This window comes from Sciurus vulgaris (assembly GCF_902686455.1).
Source record: "Sciurus vulgaris genome assembly, chromosome: 9".
NCBI lineage: Eukaryota > Metazoa > Chordata > Mammalia > Rodentia > Sciuridae > Sciurus > Sciurus vulgaris.
The window spans coordinates 29,500,738-29,526,169 of record NC_136469.1 but is presented as its reverse complement, the minus strand read 5'-3'; the positions used below and the strand labels follow the sequence as shown (position 1 = coordinate 29,526,169).

General features: G+C 42.0%; 1 protein-coding gene across 6 annotated transcripts in view; it reads right to left on the bottom strand.

The window, feature by feature from the left end:
• FHIP1A (FHF complex subunit HOOK interacting protein 1A) overlaps window positions 1-25,432 on the bottom strand; it is a 294,902-nt gene that overhangs the window by 135,138 nt on the left and 134,332 nt on the right. For all 6 annotated transcript variants that reach the window (XM_079154187.1, XM_079154189.1, XM_079154186.1 and 3 more), the window contains one exon: window positions 11,488-11,712. In XM_079154187.1, the coding sequence (XP_079010313.1) occupies window positions 11,488-11,592 (105 nt within the window). In that variant the 5' untranslated portion in view covers window positions 11,593-11,712. The remainder of the gene's footprint in view (window positions 1-11,487; window positions 11,713-25,432) is intronic.

Genomic DNA, 25,432 nt, shown 5'->3' with positions numbered 1-25,432 from the left:
AGAAGAGGTCATCAAAAGCCTACCAACAAAGAAAAGTCCAGGACCAGACGGGTTCTCAGCCGAGTTCTACAAATCTTTAAAGAAGAGCTCATTCCAATACTTCTCAAAGTATTCCATGAAATAGAAGAGGAGGGTACCCTCCCAAACTCATTCTATGAAACCAATATTACCCTGATACCCAAGCCAGACAGAGATAAATCGAGGAAAGAAAATTTCAGACCGATATCATTAATGAACATTGACGCAAAAATTCTCAATAAAATTTTAGCAAATCGCATACAAAAATATATTAAAAAGATAGTGCACCACGATCAAGTGGGTTTTATCCCAGGGATGCAAGGTTGGTTCAACATCCGGAAATCAATAAATGTAATTCACCATATCAATAGACTTAAAGTCAAGAACCACATGATTATTTCAATAGATGCAGAAAAAGCATTTGATAAAATACAACACCCCTTCATGCTCAAAACTCTAGAAAAAATAGGGATAGTGGGAACATTCCTTAACATTGTAAAGGCCATCTATGCTAAGCCCATGGCTAATATCATTCTAAACGGTGAAAAACTGAAAGCATTCCCCCTAAAAACTGGAACAAGACAGGGATGCCCTCTTTCACCACTCCTATTCAATATCGTTCTTGAGACTCTAGCCAGAGCAATTAGACAGACCAAGGAAATTAAAGGAATACGAATAGGAAAAGAAGAACTCAAACTATCCCTATTTGCGGATGATATGATTATATACTTAGAGGAACCAGGAAATTCCACCAGAAAACTGTTAGAACTCATAAGTGAATTCAGTAAAGTGGCAGGTTACAAGATCAATGCTCATAAATCCAATGCATTTTTATACATAAGTGAGGAATCCTCAGAAAGAGAAATTATGAAAACTACCCCATTCACCATAGCATCGAAAAAAATAAAATACTTGGGAATCAATCTCACAAAAGAGGTGAAAGACCTCTACAATGAGAACTACAGAACACTAAAGAAAGAAATCGAAGAAAACCTTAGAAGACGGAAAGATCTCCCATGTTCTTGGATAGGCCAAATTAATATTGTCAAAATGGCCATACTACCAAAAGTGCTATACAGATTCAATGTAATCCCAATTAAAATCCCAATGACGTACCTTACAGAAATAGAGCAAGCAATCATGAAATTCATCTGGAAGAATAAGAAACCCAGAATAGCTAAAGCAATCCTTCACAGGAAAAATGAAGCAGGGGGTATCGCAATACCCGAACTTCAACTTTATTACAAAGCAATAGTAACAAAGACGGCATGGTACTGGTACCAAAATAGACAGGTAGATCAATGGTACAGAATAGAGGACACGGACACAAACCCAAATAAATACAACTTTCTAATACTAGACAAAGGCGCCAAAAATATGCAATGGAGAAAAGATAGCCTCTTCAACAAATGGTGCTGGGAGAATTGGAAATCCATATGCAACAGAATGAAACTAAACCCATATCTCTCACCCTGCACAAAACTCAACTCAAAATGGATTAAGGACCTTGGAATCAGACCAGAGACTCTGCAGATTATAGAAGAAAAAGTAGGTCCCGATCTTCAACATGTCGGCCTAGGACCAGACTTCCTCAACAGGACTCCCATAGCACAAGAAATAAAAGCAAGAATCAATAACTGGGATAGATTCTAACTAAAAAGCTTTCTCTCAGCAAAGGAAACTATCAGTAATGTGAAGAGAGAGCCTACAGAGTGGGAGAATATCTTTGCCAATCATACTTCAGATAGAGCACTAATCTCCAGAATCTATAAAGAACTCAAAAAACTCTACACCAAGAATACAAATAATCCAATCGACAAATGGGCTAAGGAAATGAACAGACACTTCACAGAAGAAGATGTACAAGCAATCAATAAACATGAAAAAATGTTCAACATCTCTAGTAATAAGAGAAATGCAAATCAAAACCACCCTAAGATTCCATCTCACCCCAATTAGAATGGCGATTATCAAAAATACAAGCAACAGGTGTTGGCGAGGATGTGGGGAGAAAGGTACACTCATACATTGCTGGTGGGGCTGCAAATTAGTGCAGCCACTCTGGAAAGCAGTGTGAAGATTCCTTAGAAAACTTGGAATGGACCCTCCATTTGACCCAGCTATCCCACTCCTTGGCCTATACCCAAAGGATCTAAAATCAGCATACTACAGAGATACAGCCACATCAATGTTCATAGCTGCTCAATTCACAATAGCCAGACTATGGAACCAACCTAGATGCCCTTCAATTGACGAGTGGATAAAGAAACGGTGGTATATATACACAATGGAATATTACTCAGCCATAAAGAATGACAAAATTATGGCATTTGCAGGCAAATGGATGAAATTGGAGAATATCATGCTAAGTGAGATAAGCCAATCTCAAAAAGACAAGGGACGAATGATATCGCTAATAAGTGGAGGATGACACATAATGGGGGGGAGGGAAGGGTTAGTGTTAGGGTTAGAGTTAGGGTTAGGGAGGGGGGCAAGTATGGAGGAAGAAAGTACTGTATAGAGGGTAAAGAGGGGTGGGAGGGGTGGGGGGAAGGGAAAAAATAACAGAATGAATCAAACAACATTATTGTATGTGGATTTATGATTACATAAATGGTATGCCTTTGCGCCATGTACAAACAGAGAGGCAACATGTATCCCATTTGTTTACAATAAAATAAAAAAAAAAAAAAAAAAGAAACCTAATTTTACTTCTCAGGTGTGCTAAGACTGCCTAAGCTGTCTAAAACCAGGATTGGGCCTCAAACATTGATGGTGGCATGGAAAATAACCTCGGCCTTTCTGGAAAACAATCTTATAATATGTGACAGAAGTTATGAAATTGTTGTCCTCTGACTTGTTAATCTGACTTTGGGAAAAATGTCCCAAGGAAACAATCCAAAAGTAATTCATTAAAAACTTTTATATCAATAGTATTTTACAATAATAAAAATTAAAATATTATTGATCCAAATGGTTAATAAGAGAATCATAATCAGAAGGCTATATTACCATAATACAACTATTGTTACGTAAGTGAATCATATCATTACACATACATTTATACTTGAAATAATTTAAGTTAAAAAGCAAATAGACTGACAAACATATGATTAGAAATTGATCTGAAGAGACTAAGTAATATTTTAAAATTTATTAGTTCTTTCCTATAAGTTGCTCTAATTTCTTAATATAAATTCAAAATAAAAGGAGACAAAGCAGTTTATACTAATATCTTTAAAAAGGACCAAAAGATTAAGTTTAAAACATTATTGGACATCTCCTTAGCAATATAAATTTATAATTATGCATATATTTGTACATGTGATATATATCATGTATCCTATGTGGGTAATACACAGGACCATAATCACATTTTTTCATGAATTAACCTTTATTTATACTACTTATTCCAACCTATTCCTTTGCAAGCAGACTCCTGACTCCCGCAGTGCTGGGGGTGGAACCTAGGGCCTCACCCACCGTAGGCAAGGGCAGACCCTGAGCCACATCCCCAGTCCTGCTCTGAGGAATCTTACAAAGAGAACTGGGATTTTTATGGAGTGCAGCCTGCTGAACGGAAGCATATTAACTTTCTTCATGGTGGCTCCTCTACTCGTCCCCCTGGGTTAATGGGCAGAGAAGCGTGAGAATGGAGTTACAGTAACCACCCAGGTAGAAGGCTTGCTGATCTTCCGCAGTGAGGCAGGCAGCTTAACACCCCTTTCCTCGCTCCCAGCCCACCCCACCCCCGGGGTTACCGCCTGGAAGAGGGCTGTGTTACAACCCAGGCCTGTGAGTCACGGGGCACAAACACCCAGAGAAGTGCTGATCAGGCCTGCACTGCCACACACCCTTAGCCTCCACCCTTAGGCGGCGGGTCCTGCCCAGGCTTCCTCCATCCCCTGCCAGGTAGACACACCCATGACCTGCTTTTCACGTGGGTTCTGGGAACCCATGCCCTGGGAGTGGTTCCTACCCTGGCAGGGGTGCCTAAGCAGCCACACTGAGATGCCAAAGAACCTTCACCCCAAGGTCCCACCTCTGCTGCCCCAAGCAGTGCCCTGGTTCTTTCAGTTTCTGGAGATTGATTGCTGATGTGACCTGATCTTTTCCTCGTGTGCCCTCTTGTCACAACTCCAACACTCTCTGGCTTCCCTGATTTCTGCCTACTGCAGTTCCACCCACTTACCAACTCTGACCTTCAGGCCAATGGATGCCACGACTCCAGCTGCTCACAGTGCCTTCCTGGGCCTGGCCCTCTACCTCAGACTCTCAGTCTTGCCCCAGGTTGCCCACCCTTGGCTTCCACACAGCTACACGCTGGCAGTCTCAAGGATACGAATGGTTCAGGGAAAACACAGCTAACGAGGCCAAAGTATCATAGGAGGTGAGAAAGTGAAAGCAAGGAAACTGTGCTTTGCAAATAGCCCCTCTGCAAAAGAAGTTCACTTCGTTAGGCTGAAAAGCCATTTAAACTAATCTACACCTACCAAAGCCCACGCTCCCTAATCAAGTAAACCAGTGGAGATCAGAAATCGTAAAGTAAATGTTTTGCTGATCATAACTAGGTGTTTGTTGATCTAAAAACTTTTAAAAATAGGATGTGAGAGAGAATCGTGAGCCTGGATCACATTTAGATCCACATGTAAATTATCACAAGTCTAAAAAGAAACACACAAATCAACAGTATAAAGATGGTATTCAAATCATCAATCAGATAAAAATAGCCAAATTTAACCCAATTTCAAAGCACTTTGACCTACACACATGAGGACTGTTGGGGCTAACTAAAATTAACAAATAGCATCTTTCTTTTATGGTGAACATCAGATGTTCCTACTCTTATCTCTAATGATGACCTCATTAGTTGGAGATAATAGGCCCGATTTTTTTTTTTTACTTTAGCATTTTATTCAGACATGTATAAAACAAAACCGAAAAATTTAATGATATAACAGGTATTTTCCCCCCAGTTTTCCTCCAAGATCAGTCCTCTTACTATCCCATCTGGGAGTTCCTCATTCCTGGGTGAGAACAGTGCCTAAACTGGGTCTCGGGGACCTCTGTGGATCTGCCCACAAGTGCTGGAGATCACTGACACCGCACGTGGCTCTGGCTTACAGACGACGGGTTACTTCTCCTCCTGACTCTGCCTCCCGCTTGGTGGGATCAGAAGTCCGTGTGGAGGAGGAGGCTGGCTGGGGTTTGGCTGGACTCAGTGCAGAAACAAGAAAACAGGGCCCTCTGACTGACATCAGACTCCTTGCCCTTTCAGTTCAAAGCACATGCGCTGGAGTCGGGAAGATTTTAGAGCCTGGGCCTGCCGCTTCATTTATTTTGCTTCCTCAAGGCTCGGTCCCCTCTCATTCATGTTTTGCTTTCCACAATTTCAGTTGCCTGTGGTCACCCACAGTCTGAAAATATCAAATGGAAAATTCCAGAGTGGGCCCGAATTGTAAACAGTTACAAACTCTAAATAGGAAGCTTAAATGCTTTCAGAATGGAAGCTCTACATTAATCACATAATCACACCTCCAGCTAACGGATGATTTTGCCTCATGGTAAACAAAAGTGTTTGAGTCGATTCCATCTTAACACTGCTCTTCGTCTTAGATATACACCTATATCAACAGATGATTATTTCTGCTACTTTGGTTAGAGCCTGGTTGTTTCAAGAAAGTCATACTTCCAAACTCTTTGGAATGCTAATTTAAAGTGAGAGTGTGAAAAAAACCAAGTTGCCAAGCAACATTTTCCATCACACAGAAGAAAGGCAGGATTTGGCTGTCCATATGCCAAATTCCACTTAATACCAAATAACTAACATAAAATAAGTTTCCATCCAGTTTTTGCTCATTACTCAGTGGCCGAGTCTTTCCATTGGGGGCATCCCTTGCACACCTATCTCCGTAAGGATTTAAGGGGTCTTCTCCAAGTCAGTTCTTACATTACAGAAATGGCCTTCTAAGGCGTGTGCAATGGCAGCTCCAGGCCTGAGTCCCAGGGACCTTTCTAAACCTGAAACAGGAACGGGACAGGGAGGAGCTATGGAAAGAACTCAAGAGAAATGGTCTAAGTAATGACATTCCAGAGAACAATAATTTTGATCACAGCAAAAACCAGAGTTACCAATGAGCGTGCGGTAGGGCAGCTGCAGATGCTCTGACGGGCTTCTCTGCTCCGGGTCTGGGTCCGACGGAAGGACAGGCTCATGCCTCAGTCCTCCGTCTTGAGAAGCGCAGCTTTTCTTCGCTTTCATTTCTACTGTCTATTGTCGAGTTTGGGGCTACTTGTAAAGCTAGGGAGGGAGGCCTTAGTTTTTAAAATGATAACAAACCTCGATTTAATAAGATGTTCAGAAGATTAACTGGAACTCTCCAATAAATACTCCCCAACTTTTCAGCTCCCAAAGGCTTTCTCTGTCATTTAGTCATTTAGTCTATGACAAAACACACACCAAAGGACTGAAAACGAACACAGCAAGTAAACAAGCTTCAAATGCCCAGGTCGAAGCTGCCCATAGACCCTCTGTACTTCTTTAATAGATTTTGGCTACTTGGAGCTCTACACAAGATACTGTGCATATCCAGTCATACTCCTGCCATCCCGGCAGTTCAGGAGGGGGATCGCAAGTTCAAAGCCAGCCTCGGCAACTCAGTGAGACCCTCAGCAACTCAGCAAGACCCTGTCTCTAAATAAAATATTTTTTAAAAAGGGTTGGGGATGTAGCTCAGTGGTTAAGCAACCCTGAGTTCAATCCCTGGTACCAGGGGAAAAAAAAGATACTACACCTACAATATATGATCTTTTTTTTTTTTTTTTTTTTACTGTGGAAACACATCTAACTTAACCAATCTGGCTGGGTCCATTTTTTTCCCGACCCCATCCCCTGCAAGCCCCTCCAAGATGAAAAAGTTTACTAGCTCACTGGCTCTTCCTCACCTTTTACATTACTGTATTTGAGCTGACATTTTCTTATCTAAACAAAGAATGAAACAGTTTATTTTTGGAGGTTGAGGATGGTAAGAAGCTCTGAGCTATAAACCAACTAGAAGTAAAGGCAGAAATGCACATCTCCAATGGATCTTTTACACCTACCCTCCTCTGCTCTCCTGACTTTAAGAAGGCACACCATTTAGTATCAATGCTTGAAAGAAGCAGATGATGAATACAGAAAGATCCATAAAGTCGCAAAGTACAACTGTGCCATGAAAAATAACTAGTATGAGGGGTTAATTTACACGGTAGTTGAGTTGAACAGTTCATTAACTGGTGGGTCAATGCTTCTCTCCACTTTTGCCCTCTTCCATTTGGAAGAGGCAAAGACATAAAGGTAAGAAAAAAGTAATAATCTATTAGGTTGTAAACTGTTCTTACAGATGACTATAAAAACTAAACACAAACGTACACTTCCTGATCACTCAATGTAAGTCCAAAGATCTTCCTGGAAGCAAATTATACAATGTTTTAAAATTAGTGTGTATTCAAAACTGTTTCCTAAATCCTCAAAGCCTTATAAAGTAGTATTTCATATTTCCTGCCTTTCTTCAGCAGTTTACTGAATATCTACAATACCCCGTGCTCTGTTCTGGGCACTGGGAACACAGACTAACTACAAATGGTTTCCAATCTTGAGACACTTGCAAGAAGTCAAGAAGGTACTGTATATGTAATTGTGATAAAAGGCAGTTAGTGTGACAGCGAAAGAAAACAGGGGTGATGTTGGAACATAGAGTGGGAACATGAGAGAGAGAGCAGGGAAGAAATGCCGTCCCACGTGAGTCCTGTAGGAGGAGAGGCATTTATCCAGGGAAGGAATGTTCTAGACAGAAGAGCAAGTGCTTAAGGCACAGAGATATAAACTGCACAACAGACACTTGCCCAGGGATGAGGGTGGCTAGGAGCTCCAAGCAACTGTGCATCTCTAGAGACTAAGTGAGAGGCAGGAAGCAACAGAGGCCAGGTCATGAAGAACCCCACCCTGGCACATAGGTGGTCAGATGCCACTGAAAGATTCAACTAGAGGGCTAAGCCAGACGATCTGGTGTTAGATTCATCACTCCAGCAACTTAAGGTACAAGACAGACATTCAGAAGGTAGAGGAAGCCCAGGCGGGGTCGTTTCCTAAGTCCGGATGCTCCAGCGTCACTATGTGGAACGCAGCTATTGCTGAATAGCCCCTCTGGAACCATTTTGGGGCTGCCATGAACAGATCACTGGGCCCAGGGGATAGTGTGGAAGCTCAAGGGCACCACTGGTCAATCACGGTCTTTCCTGTGGTGGGCTCTGAATCACAGACTGCCCTGGACCCAAGCTGGCTGTTCACCAAGCTGCCCTTGACAAACCATAACATAAGGAACGTGTGGGCAAGTGGATCTCCTCCATCCTGTTGGTTTTCAAGTCGAGCTCTGGAACTGAATCTACTAACAGAGTAGAGCCAAGTCTGCCAATTACACGTCAGTTATGTCGCACCTGAGTTGAGGTACCCTAACAGAGACAAACAGAACACTGCACTTTTATTGCCTTGGTTTTCCTAAGTGGTCACATGTGAAAACACTGTACTGGGCAGCTAAAGGGACACTCAGTAAACAAAGTGTTTTCATTCAGTTTTGTCTATGCCACATTTCTTACCAGCCTTACGTGTTTCCTTGGGTTGCCTCTAGGGAATCAGAGGCAGTAGTGACAGAAGACACAGGAGGTTAGGTCGAATTTTAACTCACATCCCCTCCCCTGTAACTGCTCTTCATCCACCTGGGCCTCAACAATTCACAGCAAAGAGCCAGAGGAAGAAACTCCAAAATGGCGACTCCACAGCATTTGCTCCTACCAGCTGCGGGCCCTGTTCCCAGCCGCACTCTCGGCCCCTCCTCTCTGCTCTGCCTCCTCCACTTTCTACTATTCATCATCCAAACAAAGCCAAAACTGAGCCTGTTTCCAATACCCTTCTATAAGGTGCTCTCTTCCACTGCCATCAAAACCTTTTTCCCAGCCAAGTTGCCAAAACTTCACTTCCTCCATCTCCCAGGCCATTTCCTTCCAGAAGAGTCCGTCCTTGTGACCTGATTCTGAAATCATCACTATTCAATTTGCCATTATGTTCCTTGCACTGTCATTCAGACCGGCGTGGACATGCTCAAGCCCAGTCCAAGGTGCTGCACTCTCCAGTCGCACCTGGGATGCTCACATGGGCCACCTGGAATGTGGGTGACACTAACCTCTCAGGAACAATAACCACTTTGAAACATGGTGAATTCCTCAACTGGTGTTTTCATACAGGTAACATGAAAGGCCCCAAGGGCTCTCTGTAAACAGACTGGGGGTAGGTTCCAGATTGAAGAGGAAAAGTCAAGTCCCAAGAGGGAGGGACAGTCAGAGGGAGGGAAGGAAGGAGGGAAAGAAGGGAGGAAGGACAGAAAGAAGGATGGAAGGACAGAAGGAAGCAAGGAAGGCCCAGGCAAAGTTAAAGAAATGGTAGGGCCAACAATAAGACTGGCCCCCACATTAATCAAAAGAAAGTAATGACTGAACCCCATCCCCTCTGACAAAGGAGTCTCACCCTTGATGCGATCTTTTTCTGTGCGAACAGGAGGGCTGGTTGCCTGCACTGCATTTCAGATAACCCAGAATGCCTGATAATGCTGAAGTCCTTCCCCCTGAACATGGGACTGAATCACAGGATCTGAGGCCAATACTTCTCCTTCCAGCAATGCCCAGGAGCAGCATGGCGCACTGCTGAGGCAGGACAAAGCACTCCAGCAGCCCCAGAGGAGGCCTGCCGGGTGGCCTCTGACCGCAGATGGCCCACCCCACACACTCAAGGTGTACCACATCTTCAGGAGTGACACAGAACACCCGGCAGATCACATGGCAGTTAACCCAGGAAGAAGGCTTATGATCAAAAGGATTATACACAAATTAATCAAGGGGGCCCTGGAGCAAAGGTGATGTTTGACAATGACAAACATGGTCAGCAAAGTGAAATGAGTGACTGGAGCTAAAGAAGGTTCCCAATAGCTAAAAATGAGCATAAATAATTAAATACATAAACATACAAATACTGATTAATACACAATACCAGTATGGACACTATAAACGCAAAATAATAAAAAAAAATTAAAAAGTACAGAGAGGAGTCAGGCCTTCTAAAACACTACTGCCAGACACATCCAATGGACCATGAGCACATATATCCCTCTTGGGCTCATGACCCTAATTTGGAGTCACCATTGAAAAGGCTTAAAAAAGTGCAAAGCCAAAAGTAATAACTCTAATCATCTGGGGAAATTCCTGAATTCCTTCCACCCTTTACTAAAGCAGATATGTCTTCAACGTCCACAGCAAATCCATGAACATTCTCAGAGTTAAAAAGAGAATGGGAAACACACACAGAGATTGCAAGCTTTACACTGGACAAGAAGAAGGAGCTGCATTATCAACCCAGAAGCAGAGCTGGTTTTGTTATTTTTTTTATCTAAACCGTGTCCCCTATAATTGCTGTGATTTACAGGCTCAATGCCTTAACCCATGTGTTGTTTCTGGCCACAGGAAGGATCTGGGTAGTCATTAAAAAACTGTCACATAAATAGCCACTTACCAGCTCACCTGGGGAGTGTGATGCTGGACATGGAGTAAAGAATGCCAATTTTGTTTATTTTACTACCTGTGAACTCCCTGAGGAAAGGAGCAGGCTGGTAAATTTTCTCAACATTCAGCCCTTACTTGACCACACCAGCAGATCAGAGAGGAGTCAGAGAAGACACAATGAATCATGGAAAAAAACCCAAACTTTTATAATCAACTTTGGGATGAAAGAGACAGATATTCAGGACATCTCCCTTCCTTAAAGTACATGGAATGTAAATTGCCCAAAAAAGGGAGAACACTGAGGTTACATCCATGGACTCTGGAGTCAAGGGACAGAGGTCCAGGAGCTGGCTGGGAACCTCACTAGTTGAATAACCTCGAGCATGTTATTTAACCTCTGTAATTTTCCATTCCCTCATATGTAAAATAAGAAAGTTAATACCAACTACCTTAGAGGTTTGTGAAGATTAAATGATGTAAATACTCAACACAGTACTCGGTAAATGCTTAAGAAGATGCTTTAGTATTATCAGAGTTTAAGGACTAGATGGAAATCAGCAGGGAAGTGGGAAAGGAAAGGGAAAGTAATTATGGTCAAGTATATTGCAAAGTGATGTAAAAGTCACTTTGAGGAACAACTTCTGTTTTTCAAAAAAACATCTAAGGATGTTCCCTCACTGCTTTTGTAAAAACCAGAGATTTAACCAGATACCTGTTCCAAGTAAGAGGAAGGGAAAGTTCCTTTTCTTCCCATCTGAAAGGTTTCCCTCCCTCTGCTTTTGGAAACCTGGTTATCTGCCACAGACACAGGAAATCCTGGTCCAGGGTGATGGAGGTCTTGGGCCACTGAGACCAGGAGGGAAGGTCCAGTGCATACATTACCTGTGCCCAGTGGTTTTTAAACACAATCATGCATGTTTCGGGGTCAACTCCCTGCAGGCTCACAGCCTGCTGGAGTCTGCTTTCTGTCGAAACTGATGACATCATAAGCCTTCGACGCCTCTAAGTCATATTTAATTTTCATGAAAATGTGGTAAGCAGTCACTAACTTCCAAGTATCATATTAGAAGTGTAACGTCTTCACTTTTTTATGGTCACCTCCTGAATCTGTAAAGACAAGAACAAAAAGTGCTTCTCATTATGTTGATCTATTTATGATGCTATCACATTTAAGACCGATAGACATTCTCAAAGTCCAACACAGAAAAAGTACAAAATACATTTATACTCAGTCTAAGGGCTTTTCTATTTTCCCTGCCCTTGGTACTCAAAATATTAAATAATGATGGCATATAAACTACATGCATGAATTAAACAATTTGGGTTTTTTTCTCTCTACTACAACCAACCACAAACCCCAACTTGTGATTCTAAATCACTCAAGTTTCCATAATCAAGCAAGAAACTATTTATGGAAGTGTTCATGGAGTTTAAAACGCTAAGCAAACTATGAGTTAATAGTGACAGAAATTAATGGCTTAATGCAGCATCCAGACTCCTGGGCCTAATATGATCACGTATATTTTTTTAATCAATGTCTGTCATAATGAAGTTGAAAACATTCTCATTTTTGTGACTCTAAACTAAGTGAAGGTTTCTAGCTTGTCTGCGAAACAACAGAATTTCAAGAAACCTTGACAAATGAGAAAGAGAAATGATCCATCAAAAACAAGATAGTGCTTATTAGCTGTAAGTACAAGGAAGTGCACTTACAAATGAAAAATGAATTATGTGGATAAAACATGAGGAAATCCTGACTACGACAGGGGCAGGAGGGAAAAGAGATATTGAGGTCAGAATGTACTCTGAACATGATCCAGCTGTGTGGTGCTTTCTGACAAAAGCAGTAACATTGTAGTGTTAATCTCACCAGCTTGATCAGCCCAGAAAAGGACCAGGAAGAGTTCAGAATATTATTTCTCTTGTTGGAGAGACTGGAAAGAGTTCAAGAAAAAAAAAATAAGTGCAATTGTCAGAGCATTGGAAAACAAAATGCATGATAAAAGTTAAGTATGCAGACTTGCGCCAAAAGGCAAAAGAAAAGGTATTCTCCACTGAGTACTATGAAGCGTATTACCAGGAGAACACTGATTAGCTGTCCCTCTAACAGTGAAATGAGAAAAGAGGGCCCTAAGCTAAGGCCCAGGCTAGAATGAGGAGATTCAGAAGGAGTTATTCTGGGGGTGAGGAATGATTCAACACTAAAGGACCTTTATAAAGATTCCTAAGGGGGCTGGGGCTGTAGCTCAGGGGCAGAGCACTTGCCTATCATGTGTGAGGTACTGGGTTAGATCCTTAGCACCACATAAAAATAAACAAATAAAATAAAGGTATTCTGTCCATCTACAACTACCAAAAAAAAAAAAAACTTTAAAGATTTTTTAGGACATAAGAACAAGAAATTTGCAAGAATTAATATATCTGGGGAAGAAGTAGTCGCTTCAGGAGAACAGAGGAGGATTAAGGTATACAGAGAGGAGGGCCTGCTGGAGGACCAGGCAAACCACACGCTGCAGGAAAATGGCTTCTCATATTTTAGTATTAAAATTGGCAAACTCGACCTCCTAGCATTCCTAGTAATACAAAGGCGTTGTTCTCAATTAGACACCGTCTACTGCCAATCATGCCTTTTGGCCCTGGGAGGAATATTTTACTGGGTTCCTCTGGTGCTCTACAAACAGGAGTGCCCCCGACCCGTACACAGGCTACACACTCCCCCTGCCCACAGTCTCTACCACTCCCCATGACCCTGCTGCCAGTCTCCCACCTGGCTTAGGTCACCTGGCCAGCCCTGACACACATCTAAGTCCACAGCCCTGTTTCAAGTGATAAGAGATAAAATGAAACTCTGAATCAGCTTCCTCATGGTCCTAAACACTGTATTTCTGCAAAAATGCCAGTGCCTTTTATTCAGACTATGTCACCATAATAACGAGGAAAATCAAAGTGTTTTAGTTTATCTCAGAGGTTGAAAAACTACAGGACTTCCTGAGAGGCTTTCCAGCTCCAGGATTCTGATTGTTCTTCAAAGGTAGGAGAGGAACATGCATCAAGCCAATTGCTTCTAAATCAAAAACAGAAAAAGATGCCTCCTAAGATCCTTTAAGTTAGTTCTCAAGGAGAATTTACCTGCAACCTTTTCAGAGATGTAAGCGTGTAGTTCAGACAGGATAAATCTCTCAGCCAATGTCATGATCTTAGAAGTTAGTTTTGATGGAAAAAGAATGTAAAGTCTCTGGATTCCCAATCCAGGGCTCTTCCTTGGAAATTACATTCGTCTATGTGCTGGCTGTCACAAAATCCCCAGCCCTGTTCCCTTAAGGAACAAGTTTTTAGTTTTTGTATTTTTGTTTGAAATATTGGGGAATGAACCCAGGGGCGCTCTACCACTAAGCTACATGCCTTGCTAAGTTGCCCAGGTTGGCCTTGAATCTTTAATCCTCCGGCCTCAGTAGCTGCCCGAGTAGCTGAGGTTATGAGCGTATACCACCATGCCTGGCAGGAATCAGTGTCTTCTCTACCCAAAAGGCTTCTCATTTGGTTTATGCTTATTCAATCATTCTTCAGAGATAGGTACCTGAACACAGAAATTCCAGCATAAAGAAGACCTGGGAGAGAATGGAGGAACGAGGTAAGTCAAGCTAAACGTGAGGAGGGAAGGCCAGTGCCCAGACAGCCTACCAGTCCAAGTGCCACTGAACACACCCTGGCACCAAAACACCAGGCATTTCCATTCCGTCTCTCATTCCCACATTAGTGTGTGGGAACTCTGGCAAGTCCCCAGGACAACGCAGGGCCAAACGGGAGCCCTGTATTCACAGGAGATGCAGAGGGTGTCTACACCTCATTGAAGGCCAAGGCTTCCAATGCACTGTCTGCGTTCATATCAGGCTTTACTTCTGTGCACTCTGCAGCCATTTCAGGCACTGTATTAAGCCTCAGATCACAGCCAAAGGAACCAAGTGAAGAACAGGGCACAGAACCAAGCAAAAGGCTGGGAGCAGGTAAAAGAGGCGGCAGCCCCCAGAGTCCTGAGCGTGGCATCATCAGACCCTCCTCCCTTCTGGCCCCCTGCTCTCCCCAGCCTAACGTGGGTGCAGCTAGAGTGATGCTTGCCATCGGGCACACATCCGCCTGCTCCTCCCATAAATACCCACGTGCCTGAGGTTCCATGCCTGAGAGAGAGCTCTATAGACAAAAAGAAGTGGGCTTTTTGTCTTTCTTCAAACAAACCACCAACACCAAAAAGTACCCAGAGGACTCTGTCTGTAACAGTGGTCACATGTGGCTTTGTGGTGTGGTTACTGAGTTTTCTGGTTGGGAGAAAGGGGCTAGGAAAAAGGGCCAGACAAAATACATGTATAACAGCCTGCTATTTCCACACAAATTCAACACTGCAAAGACAGAAATGTCTATATTATTTCCAAAGACGTGACTGACTGGCCACATTTATATCTCATTAATATTACATGTAGAAATATTTTCTTCCCATCAATAAAGAAAGAAAATTCTATTCGATACTATTGGAGACAGGGATAACTGACATGAGAGGCATATGTATTTTTATTTGCCCTTTTTTTGAAAGGGCACATATATCTTTCACTTGACTATGAAAAAAGAATAAGCATATACTTCTTTATCACAGAATTATAGAATGTACCATATAATACTAAGAGTTTAGATTCTGTTCATCTAAATCACACCTTTTTTCAATGTAAAAATTTCTTCAACCTCATTCCAGTCTAATTTCAGGCTCTTCACAAAGCTGTAACATTTAGGAAAGCTATAAATGTGTCAAAATCACATTTTTTTCCCTGAACTATCAATAACTACTTTACATGTCCCTCTCTCACAAGCAAATTGAGCTCAAATTATAAACATGTTAGCATTCAGTAACATATAATCTCATACTTTTCTTCAATTCTTTCATCTACTTAAACATAATGTCTTCCAATAGTGGATTCTTTTTGAAAACCTTAAGGGAAGGAAACGGGATGGCCGCGCTGCAGGGGTACAGAGCCAGGGAAAACCTGTCCCGAGAACTCTGTATTCAGGGTAAACTCACCACACCTGCAGGCCTACTGGGGGAAACCAACAGACATGCAGAATTGGAAGAGACAAGAAAAAGGATCTTGATGGAGCAAAAAGAAGAGAAGGAAGGTGAGGTCAAGAACACAGGAAGGGGGGCTGGGGAGATAGCTTAGTCGGTAGAGTGCTTGCAAGGCCCTGGGTTCGATCCCCAGTACCGCAAAAAAATTAAAAAATTTTAAAAAAAAGGACACAGGAAGGAGAGTCCCAGAGATCAAAGACTTGAGTGAAGCTGAGCCTTTCCCTGGCGCCTTCACAAGTGGAAGTAACACCGGGCCTTGATGGAGAGACAGGGCAGGCTCCTCCTCACCTTCTCTCCAGAGCTGGGTTCACAGCACTAAACCACTACTACCAGGATGGGTTCACAGACACGGCTGGAAAACTTGGGCAGGGAGATGTGGGGAACAAAGGGAAGGGCTACGTTAGCAGCTCAGTCTCCAAGCCTGCAGGTCCCAGCGTGGGAAGTTGAGCTCTGAGCTAGGAGGCGGCGCCCCAGGGCTCCCGTTCTAGCTCTGGTTCCAAGGAGCTGTGAGATCTTGGGCAAAACTTAGAGAAGTAGTCAGGACTAACCCAGCATTTCCTGGGTCTCTTCTAGCTCAAGCTGTTATTTTATGCCCTTTATTGCAACTTTTCACTGTTGGGGGTGGGCATCCGCAGACATTCAAGAACAAGAGCCTTTGTCCACAAATCTTCCTAAGAATGCCCCTTGTGAATGAGAGCAATCTGTATTCTTTTAACATTTCCCTTAAGAAATCCACAGCACAGAAATGAACTACTCCAACAGAATTCTGTGATGAGTTGTGGTTTTCCCTTTTCTTTCTTTTTTATTTTCTTTCCTATCAGTTAAAAACTCATTGTTTTACAATGCACGTTGGAATGCCCTGAACTGGCTGGTACTGAGGACTATAAAGTCTATTACTGTAAATGTGCCACCTAGGGGTAAGGGCGCTTCAAATATTGGGAACACTTGAAGAGAGGCGAACCCCGTGCCTTCAATTACAACTAGTGGGTGGAGGGCATTCATTTTGTGTCAAACTCCCTCACACGATCTCTCATTAAACCTAAATCCTCCCTGTGTCTAATCCTCTGGCCCAGTCTCCTTCCCTCTCTTGCGGTAATGTTGCATGGCAATACTGGGTGGTGACAAATGGAGCCAGCATCTACCAGCCCCTACTCCTGGGCCTTTCTCAACATGCCATGGTCTGATTCTGGCCAATTCATTGTTCCAGTAAAGCAGGATCTCATTCAGTTCCACTGACTTGTGAGTCACTGGTTAACACACCAGGTATGCACCAAGAAAATTCTCTCTCCACACACATTTCAAATGGTTTTAGGCTTTGATAAATACATGTTTCAAAGCAAGAAAAAGACTGCAGAACACTGTTAATGCCATGAAATAATCCCACCATATTTTACATCTTCATTTAACAAGAGCAGGTTGCCAACAAGGTCACACCCATGCTCCACGTAACCAGATGATAAGCAGAACACATGGAGAAAGAAAAATCAAAATGAACATTCAGATTCACACCAGAAATTTCTCTGAGAACTTAATTTTTAAGGTTATTTAAGAAATTAAGTACATCAACTGCTCTCCTTCAAGAAAGTTTGAAAGTTACCTCAAAGATGTATTATGGTTTAAAAAAAAAATTAAAGTACAAGGCTAATGTCAGTGCAGATCCCAAAGATATTACTGAAGAGATGGCTGTGGAATTTTGTGACTTTCATGATAACAAAGAGCCAAAGGAACATACTTAATTAGGGTCAGACAGATGTGGGGTCCAACAGTCTATCAAGACAGACCCTAGGCACATCCTCTTAACCACTGGTACTCCCCAACTCCCATGCTATCTTGAGCAGCACTATATAAATAGTTAATGATTGTGGGCTAGGGTTGTGGCTCAGTGGTACAGCACTTGCCTGGCATGTGTGAGGCACTGGGTTCGATCCTTAGCACCACATCTAAATAAATAAATAAATAAAGGTATGGTGTACACCTACAGGTAAAAATTAAATTAAAAAATAATTAATGGTTGCAAAGCTCCTACACATTCATCAACAATGGTTTTTTGGTTATATAAATTATGGCACTTACACATTATGGAATAGTATGTCATGACTTTCAGAAAAGAGGCAGTTCTTAATGAACTTAACCTGGAAGGGCAGCCAGGAGATATACGGAACAGCACACAAAGCACAGCCCCTGTTCCTATGTCTTAATCCACTTGCTTATAAACACACAGGGGCCTCCACCAAGACGCGGGAAGGCTAAGCAGGCTGCCGCTGCACAGGGATACTCAGGGGCCAGGGCACAGCAGGGGGAGCAAGTCTCACTTTTTATTCTGTACCTTTTTTCATTGTTTGAATTTTGTACCATGTTTATGAACTATTTAGCAAAAAAGTTTTTGAAAAACTCTTTGATTTAAAAAATAAAAGCAAAAGAATTACCTAAACAATTGGGAAAGTCCCTAAGTCCAACTTAAGAACAGCAATTACAGTAGCATCCTTGAAGTCTCTTCTTAGTCTGATATGAAAGGAATGTGGCTGCAGGATGACTGTGGCCTGACGGGCACATAGGGACAGAACGGCCACTTAGTGGAAGATGCCATTTGACTCCATAATGAGCACAAGATATTTGAAAGGCATGTCATACAAAACCTACAAAGGAAAATCAAATCACTAGGGTTGTCCCTGGGTATCCCTGGGGGACCAGTTCCAGACTCCCTGAAGACAGGAAAATCTGCAGATGCTCAAGCCCCTTCATCCTGCGGACTTCGGATCATCTCTAGATTACTTATAATATCTAATCCAATTTAAATGCTGTGTAAATAGTTATTATGCCATATTGCTTAGGGAATAAAAACCAAGGGAAAAGTCTCTATTTTGTTGTGTCTGCAACTTTTTTTTTTTTCTCAGACATGTCTAAGTTGCAGTTGGTTGAACCTGCAGGTGTGGAACCTGCAGATCCACGGGGCCAGCTGCACATCTGTAGTTAACACGTTGTCAACTTTCAATGGAGTGAACATGAAGGAAAATGATGTATTAGGAAAGTGTAAGGAATTCAGAAGAATGGTAGTCTTGTTTTTAAGGAGCACTATTATCAATGGTTATTTTAATATTATCGTCCAATATTGCTTGTAAAATTAAATTTATATAATTTACCTTTGGCCTCTGAGATTCATATCTCTAGGAATTTTTTAAAGTTAATGTTCTGCCAAACTCTTTGTCAGACTAGGTCAGTGGTTCTCCAAACAAGATCTGAGGTATGCTGAGGTTCCACCTATTTCCAGGGGTCACCAAAGGTTCTCAATAATTTTTTCATGGACTTTTTTTAAGAAAAAAACAAAATCAGTCAAAGTAAATTGTAGCTTACTACAAAGACTGAAAGATGGAAGAAAAAACAAAAAGCTTCCTGCACTGCAATTGACTGTAGCTATACTTGAGTTTCACTACTCACAACTCTTTTAATTGGCATTTCCCTTTAGGATATTTTGCAAAAACTTGGCAAAACCTCTTCTTTCACACCAAGATTTGCTCTGAAAATCAAAGATCAACATATACCTATAAATAAATTTCTTAAACATTCTCTTTTAAAAATATTACATTCACTGCCAGGCACAGTGCACATGGCTATAATCTCAGTGAGGCTGAGGCAGGAGGATCCAAGTTCAAGGTCAACCTGGACAACTTAGTGAGACCCTGTTTCAAAATAAAAAATAAAAAGGGCAGGGAATATGGCTTGGTGGTAAAGAACCACTGAGTTTGATCCCCAGTACCACAATAAAGAAAAATATTACACTCATTAACAGCAGATCTGGCTGCTGCAATGCCTTCAAGCATCATCTTGTGGAATTCTGAAATAGAATTTAGAAAAAGACTAGTTACTGCTGAAGAGTGGTGCCGTACCTCACTGAGAGGTACATGCTCTCCCCCTTGTGTATATGATGTGCATGCTCTTACACACCCCCAAACACGTGCAAATTTAGCTTTGCACACAGTTGTAAATACTAATCATCAGTAGCTGCCTTTTTAGAAACCCTATGATAGAAAAAACCCTGGGCAACTCACTATAATGAACAGTCATGGAGGCTCCAATTCTGCTTGGGGATCCAGGATTAAGGCTTCCGACCTACTGGTCCAAAAAAATAAAAGCAAAACTGATACGATTATATAAGGCAATTCCTATGTGGCAGCCAGGATGTCTCCTTGACTGGATGGCTGCAGACCTGCGAAGGCTGTCCTTGTAGGGAGGAAGGTACTAGTTTATCCACGAGCTCCAGAAGCAAGCATGTAGATCACAACTCTCCCACCCGCATCTACACTTGCCTCTGGAGTGATAGGCATAAACCTGAATGGTTTCAAGCTCTCTACACTTCTTGAATTAAAAACTCTTCACCACTAAATTAATGTGTGTATCAATGTCTGTTGTACATAGGGGTGGGGGGCGGGGCAAAGGAAAGCAAAGAAAGATCAAAAACAGGTTCTAAGTTAAGTTTTCCTCCAGGAAGATTTTGCATTTGGTGCTGTTTCTCCCTAGAGTGGGTGCTTCAGGTAGAATACAATCAGCAGGAATACACAGGGGTTCCTGCTCCCCACGAAAGCATCCTGCTATTAGAGGTGACTAACTTCTAAAAGCAAGAGTTGTGAGGAAGGTGTGGAAGCCAAAGAGGAACCGAGGTACTTCCCTTTATTTCTGCAAAAAGCGATTTTATATAATATAATACTAACACATATTTCCATAACAATGCACCTCCATTCTATGCCTTAGGGAGTTACCAAACACTGATGATCAGACCCCACACTATTAGAGTGTAACTGCAACTTATCTGGGGATTGGTTCTAACCTCAGTGCCTAAGATAAGGTATGAAAAGTCTCGAACTTACTCCCAAACACCCCTTAGCAAGGCACATGCTGGAAACCAACAACTCCTTGAGTTGCAAAAACAGATGAGGTCAGGCTGTACAAAAACAATGTGAGTTTTCAAATGCAAGACTCAAAGACACCCACAGGACCAGAGGCAGCTGGAAGATGGACTAAGCAAGAACACAGTCAAGTGCACATGTACATCCCCAAGAACAACTCCAGATGACCTGCACCTTGTGAGCCACTGTCGTCCCTCCCTCTCAATCTCAGATTTTTTGGGAGGGTGAGGGTGGAGGGGGAGTCAAGGACATACATATAAATCACTATCACTACACAACACTGGTGCTTTCTCCAGAATAACCACCCCGAGGGAGCTTCACAACATTAATAATACCAAAATCTGCAGAAAGTTCCAAGTGCATTAGTTTCCTGCTTTCATATAAAAGAATCTAATACAGGTAAACCATCCAAGAGACAACTCAAGTAATATTAAAGACAGATTTTTCCATTAAGTAAACATGCATCTGTTTCTAAAATATTTTAAATTTATACCCACAAACAGAGTCTACAAACACTGAAAATCAGCAGCTCAGTAATAAACATCATGCTCTGCAGAACCATTTTTCACAAGTAAAAGAAGGAATAATAACAGAATAAGAGCCAAGAAAACCTTAAGCACCTGGGCTTCAGATACAGCCGATCATGTTGGTATTAACCTTTATCTAATCAGCCCACAGGGAAACTAGCGGCAGTGACTTCCAGCCACCCAGAAGCAGCTCTTAGAAATCTAAAGAGAGTTTCGACTTTAAATCTGATCATGTTTGGTTCTGGGGGCTTCTAAAAATACATTTAATCTTAATTAAGTTACATTTAAAATACTAGAGTACTTCCTTTGCACTAGAGAATGTCTCACACAATTATTTGTTGTTCATTGAGAATAAAATTATTAAAAGTTGTGATGGCCTTTTCCACCAAGTTTTGAGAATTTAAAATAAGAAAAAGGTAAGAGGACTCCTATGATGTTGGAATTAAATATTTACATGATTTTTCCACAATAACATCTTTAGTCTAACATCATCAGTATTCTATATTTATTGCCTGCACAAAACCATAATTACTCGTTGATTTGATCAAAATTACTAGTTGACTTGAGCAATTCAGTCAGCCAGCAGCCTTCAGGGTAATTAGTCAAATCAGCAGTCTATCAAAGTGACTAATAAGTTTCTGAATCACGGATTAGACTCTACAACATCACCATGATTTGCAGATTCAGTTCCAAAACCATGGTTCATCTCGTTAAACTCGAAGAATGTTTTCCTCATAATTTAATTTACTCTGTACACCTTTGAGTTTTCCTTCCCCTTCAAGGAAAATAAGAAAAGCAACAACAAAAACCAAAGTACAGAATTCACTGGAATCACATACTCTTGTCTCAATAAAAGAAAAAGACCAGGAAGACAGGAGTGGAGGTGTTTTTGTTGTTTTGAGGGTGGACAGAAACAAAAATGAATTCTCACCAATCAAATCATTCCTCGGTGCCTCAAATTCCATTAAAGACCACAATTCTGTTGATTTGATGGCAAATGCCTCTAAAAACGTTCTTACCCAAGAAGAGAGTGTGTTTTTTGAAAGAACAAGGAAAGCAATACACTTAAAGTCTGAAGAAAATTTTCTTCCATTTACTGGGGTCAGTGAAACATCCATCATACCGAGACGCAAACACCTTACAGAATAAAAGATCAGAGGAGCTACACAAGTAGGAGATCAAAGCGACAGAGCCTCTGGGGACCAAACAAGTAAGGTCTGAACAGATCCCCCTGTGATTTCTCTCCAAAATTGAGCTTATGAGGTCAGGGGAAGAGAGGCAAAGCAGAACACACTACCCCCCCCCCCCCAAAAATGTGATCAAAAATAATTAATTCTAGTTTGGCTCTCTCTGGAGAAAGAATCTTTTCGAAGTCATTAAACTGAATAACCATATAATGAAAGTTTTACGAAAGCAAAAGTGTTCCAATTAGCTACGTGCACTAGTTATAACTAGGCACGTGAAGCTGTCTACTCAGCGTAATGGTACAATCCGGTGGAAAGAAGTAACAACCATACTCAGCAATGCTTGCAAAAGTGCCTCAAGGGGCTGGATGCATTTAACCAACACCCTCAGGTCTAATTCCACCTGCTCAGGGTAAAGGACAGCACTGTCCACCCACGCCTCACAGGCAAAGAGCACGTACGTTGTCATCAGAAGGTGAAGGGGATGCCTACACAATTTTAACAAAAAATATTTTTTTCTCTATTTGCCATGATCAAAAGCATTATGCTGAATTTAGGGCCCACTAAGCACCTGCCTTGAACCTGACTATTAATGTCCTTCTCTAGATCTCTTGTTCTAACTCTCCTCCCCGTGGTGACATGGGCTCTGGTGTACTTACTGCAGGAACAGCTTTAGTGCTCTCGAGGGGAGGGAATCACACCTTTTGTTACTCATGAGGTGATTCAACAGACATTAAATCCAAGTGCCCACAATGTGCAGAGCGGGGTGTAAGGATAACATCCATTCCCAGGCATCAGGGAATGAACAGCTCACTGTGGGAGAAATTCGCCTCAGCAAGCAGCCTCACGTCCAGGACAGAGGAGGGCTGCCATTTCTTGAGCACCACCTGGAGCCAGACACCACACACCGGGCATGTGTCCGTCCTCACCCACTCAGTGAGGCAGGGACTGACATACCCATTTTACAGAAGAAACTCAAACTTATAGAAAAGGGACTGGTCACATGGCCAGCAAGAAGCAGAGCCCTGAGGGCGGGGGAGGCGGCAGTGGGCAGCCGTGATCAGGAGGGGCTGGGAAGGAGTCGTCCCCTCGCCAACACCACGTCTGTAAGTAGACACCTGAGAGTGCCACAGCAGGCCCTTCACCTAAGCCGATGAGACGTGTTGGTAAAGTAGGATCCGATCCCCTGCAGCGCAGCTCCCGGCAGAACAGTGCCGGAGGACTCGGACCACCACAATTCCAACTTGCAAGGAGACAAGGAGATGGAGAACAGGAGAGACCATGGCTTGAGGAGGCTGTGACCACTGGCCAACCAGTACTGCTACCACCACAATGTATCAAAGGACGCACACTGCTGGTGGCACTGTGAATTGGTGCAACCACGCTGAAAGAAACATGCAGATTCCTCAGAAAACTAGGAACGGAACCACCATTTGACCCAGCTATCCCACTCCTCGGTTTATACCCAAAGGACTTAAAATCAGCACCTACAGTGATGCATCCACATCAATGTTTAGAGCAGCTCAATCCACAGTAGCTAAACTATGGAACCAATCTAGGTGCCCTTCAACAAATGAATGGATAAAAAAAATGTGGTATGCATACAATGGAATGTTACTCAGCCTTAAAGAAGAATGATATGGCATCTGCTGGTAAATGGATGGAACTGCATTCTATCATAGTAAGTGAAATAAACCAAACCCAAAAAAAACCCAAAGCTAAATGTCCTCTATGATATGTGGATACACAATGGGGTGGGAGTGAGAAGTGCACTGGATCACATGAAGGAGAATGAAGGAAGGGAGATGGGTGGGGATAGGAAAGACGGTGGAACGAATCAGACACAACTGCCATGTGTTCATGTATGAACACATAACCCGTGAAACGCCACATGACGTACAACCTCAAGAATGAGATCCTAATTACAATAAGTTAGACTCCATGTACGTATAATATGTCAAAAAATACACTCTGCTGTCATGTACATCTAAAAAGAATTTTAAAAAACCACAGTCTAATAAACTTGGGTTTCAGCCACTACAGAAGTTGTGTTTTTTGTTCATATAAGGTCTTAGCTATAAAGTCCAACTAGTTAGCAATTCTAATAGATATTAGAAAGATGAGCAAAACTGATTATCCTGCCAGCAAAAATTAAAAAAAAAAAAAAACAATAGTAACCCTTAATTATTTAATATATTCTCATTTGCCCCTTGGTTCTAAGAGAGGAGATTTATTAACTACCATCTATTAAGAGATGTGTTACCCAAAATGCCAGCTCAAAAAATTTGTTTTCTCTTTCATATGGATGGTACCTATTGTTCAGTAATGTGAGGAACACCAGTAAGTATTCTACAGTTTTCTGTATACAATTGAAATTAGCAAGTTAAAATGTAACTATATGTGCTTTTCTATCAGTTTTTATAAAATGTAAGACCATGCAAAATTTTAAATACAAATTCAGGTCATTAATCACATTTTCCCTCACATTACATCCCCCTGTGGATCAGAGTCTGCAATTTGGCTCTTGGTTTCCTAAAATTTCTGCAGAGCATGCTTATATTCCATGCAACATGGTCCCAGACTTTCCTTTGGATAATTATAATACAGAGCACATTCCTGTGTGTGAAGTTTAAGGATCTGTGACTTGGCCAGGTTTGGAATTTAATACTAGAATAAATCACATCATGGATCAGCAAACTATATAAGAAAGGTGGTTCTACTTTTACAGGTTATGTACCAAACCTTCTATGTATCTCTCTCTCTCTCTCTCCCTCTCTCTCTCTCTCTCTCTCGCACACACACACACTCACTCATTCACTCATTCACACAGGAAAATGGATTTGTTAATGGGTTACTTCTTGCACAGCTACCTGCCTACCTAACATTACATTCATCATCCCAGGATTCTCTGGTGACCTTCTTCCACATTCCCCTATCCTTCTACTGAATTTCAAGAGTTAACAGCATTGTAACAGGTGCGGAAATGTCGCCACCCACCTCCAAGTCCCCTGGGAACTGAAATATTTATTCTCCGAGCGGCAAGGAGTACCACTGGATGTCAGCCTTTCCAGAAAGTGCCCTCCACTGAAGAGAGCTACTTTGCCC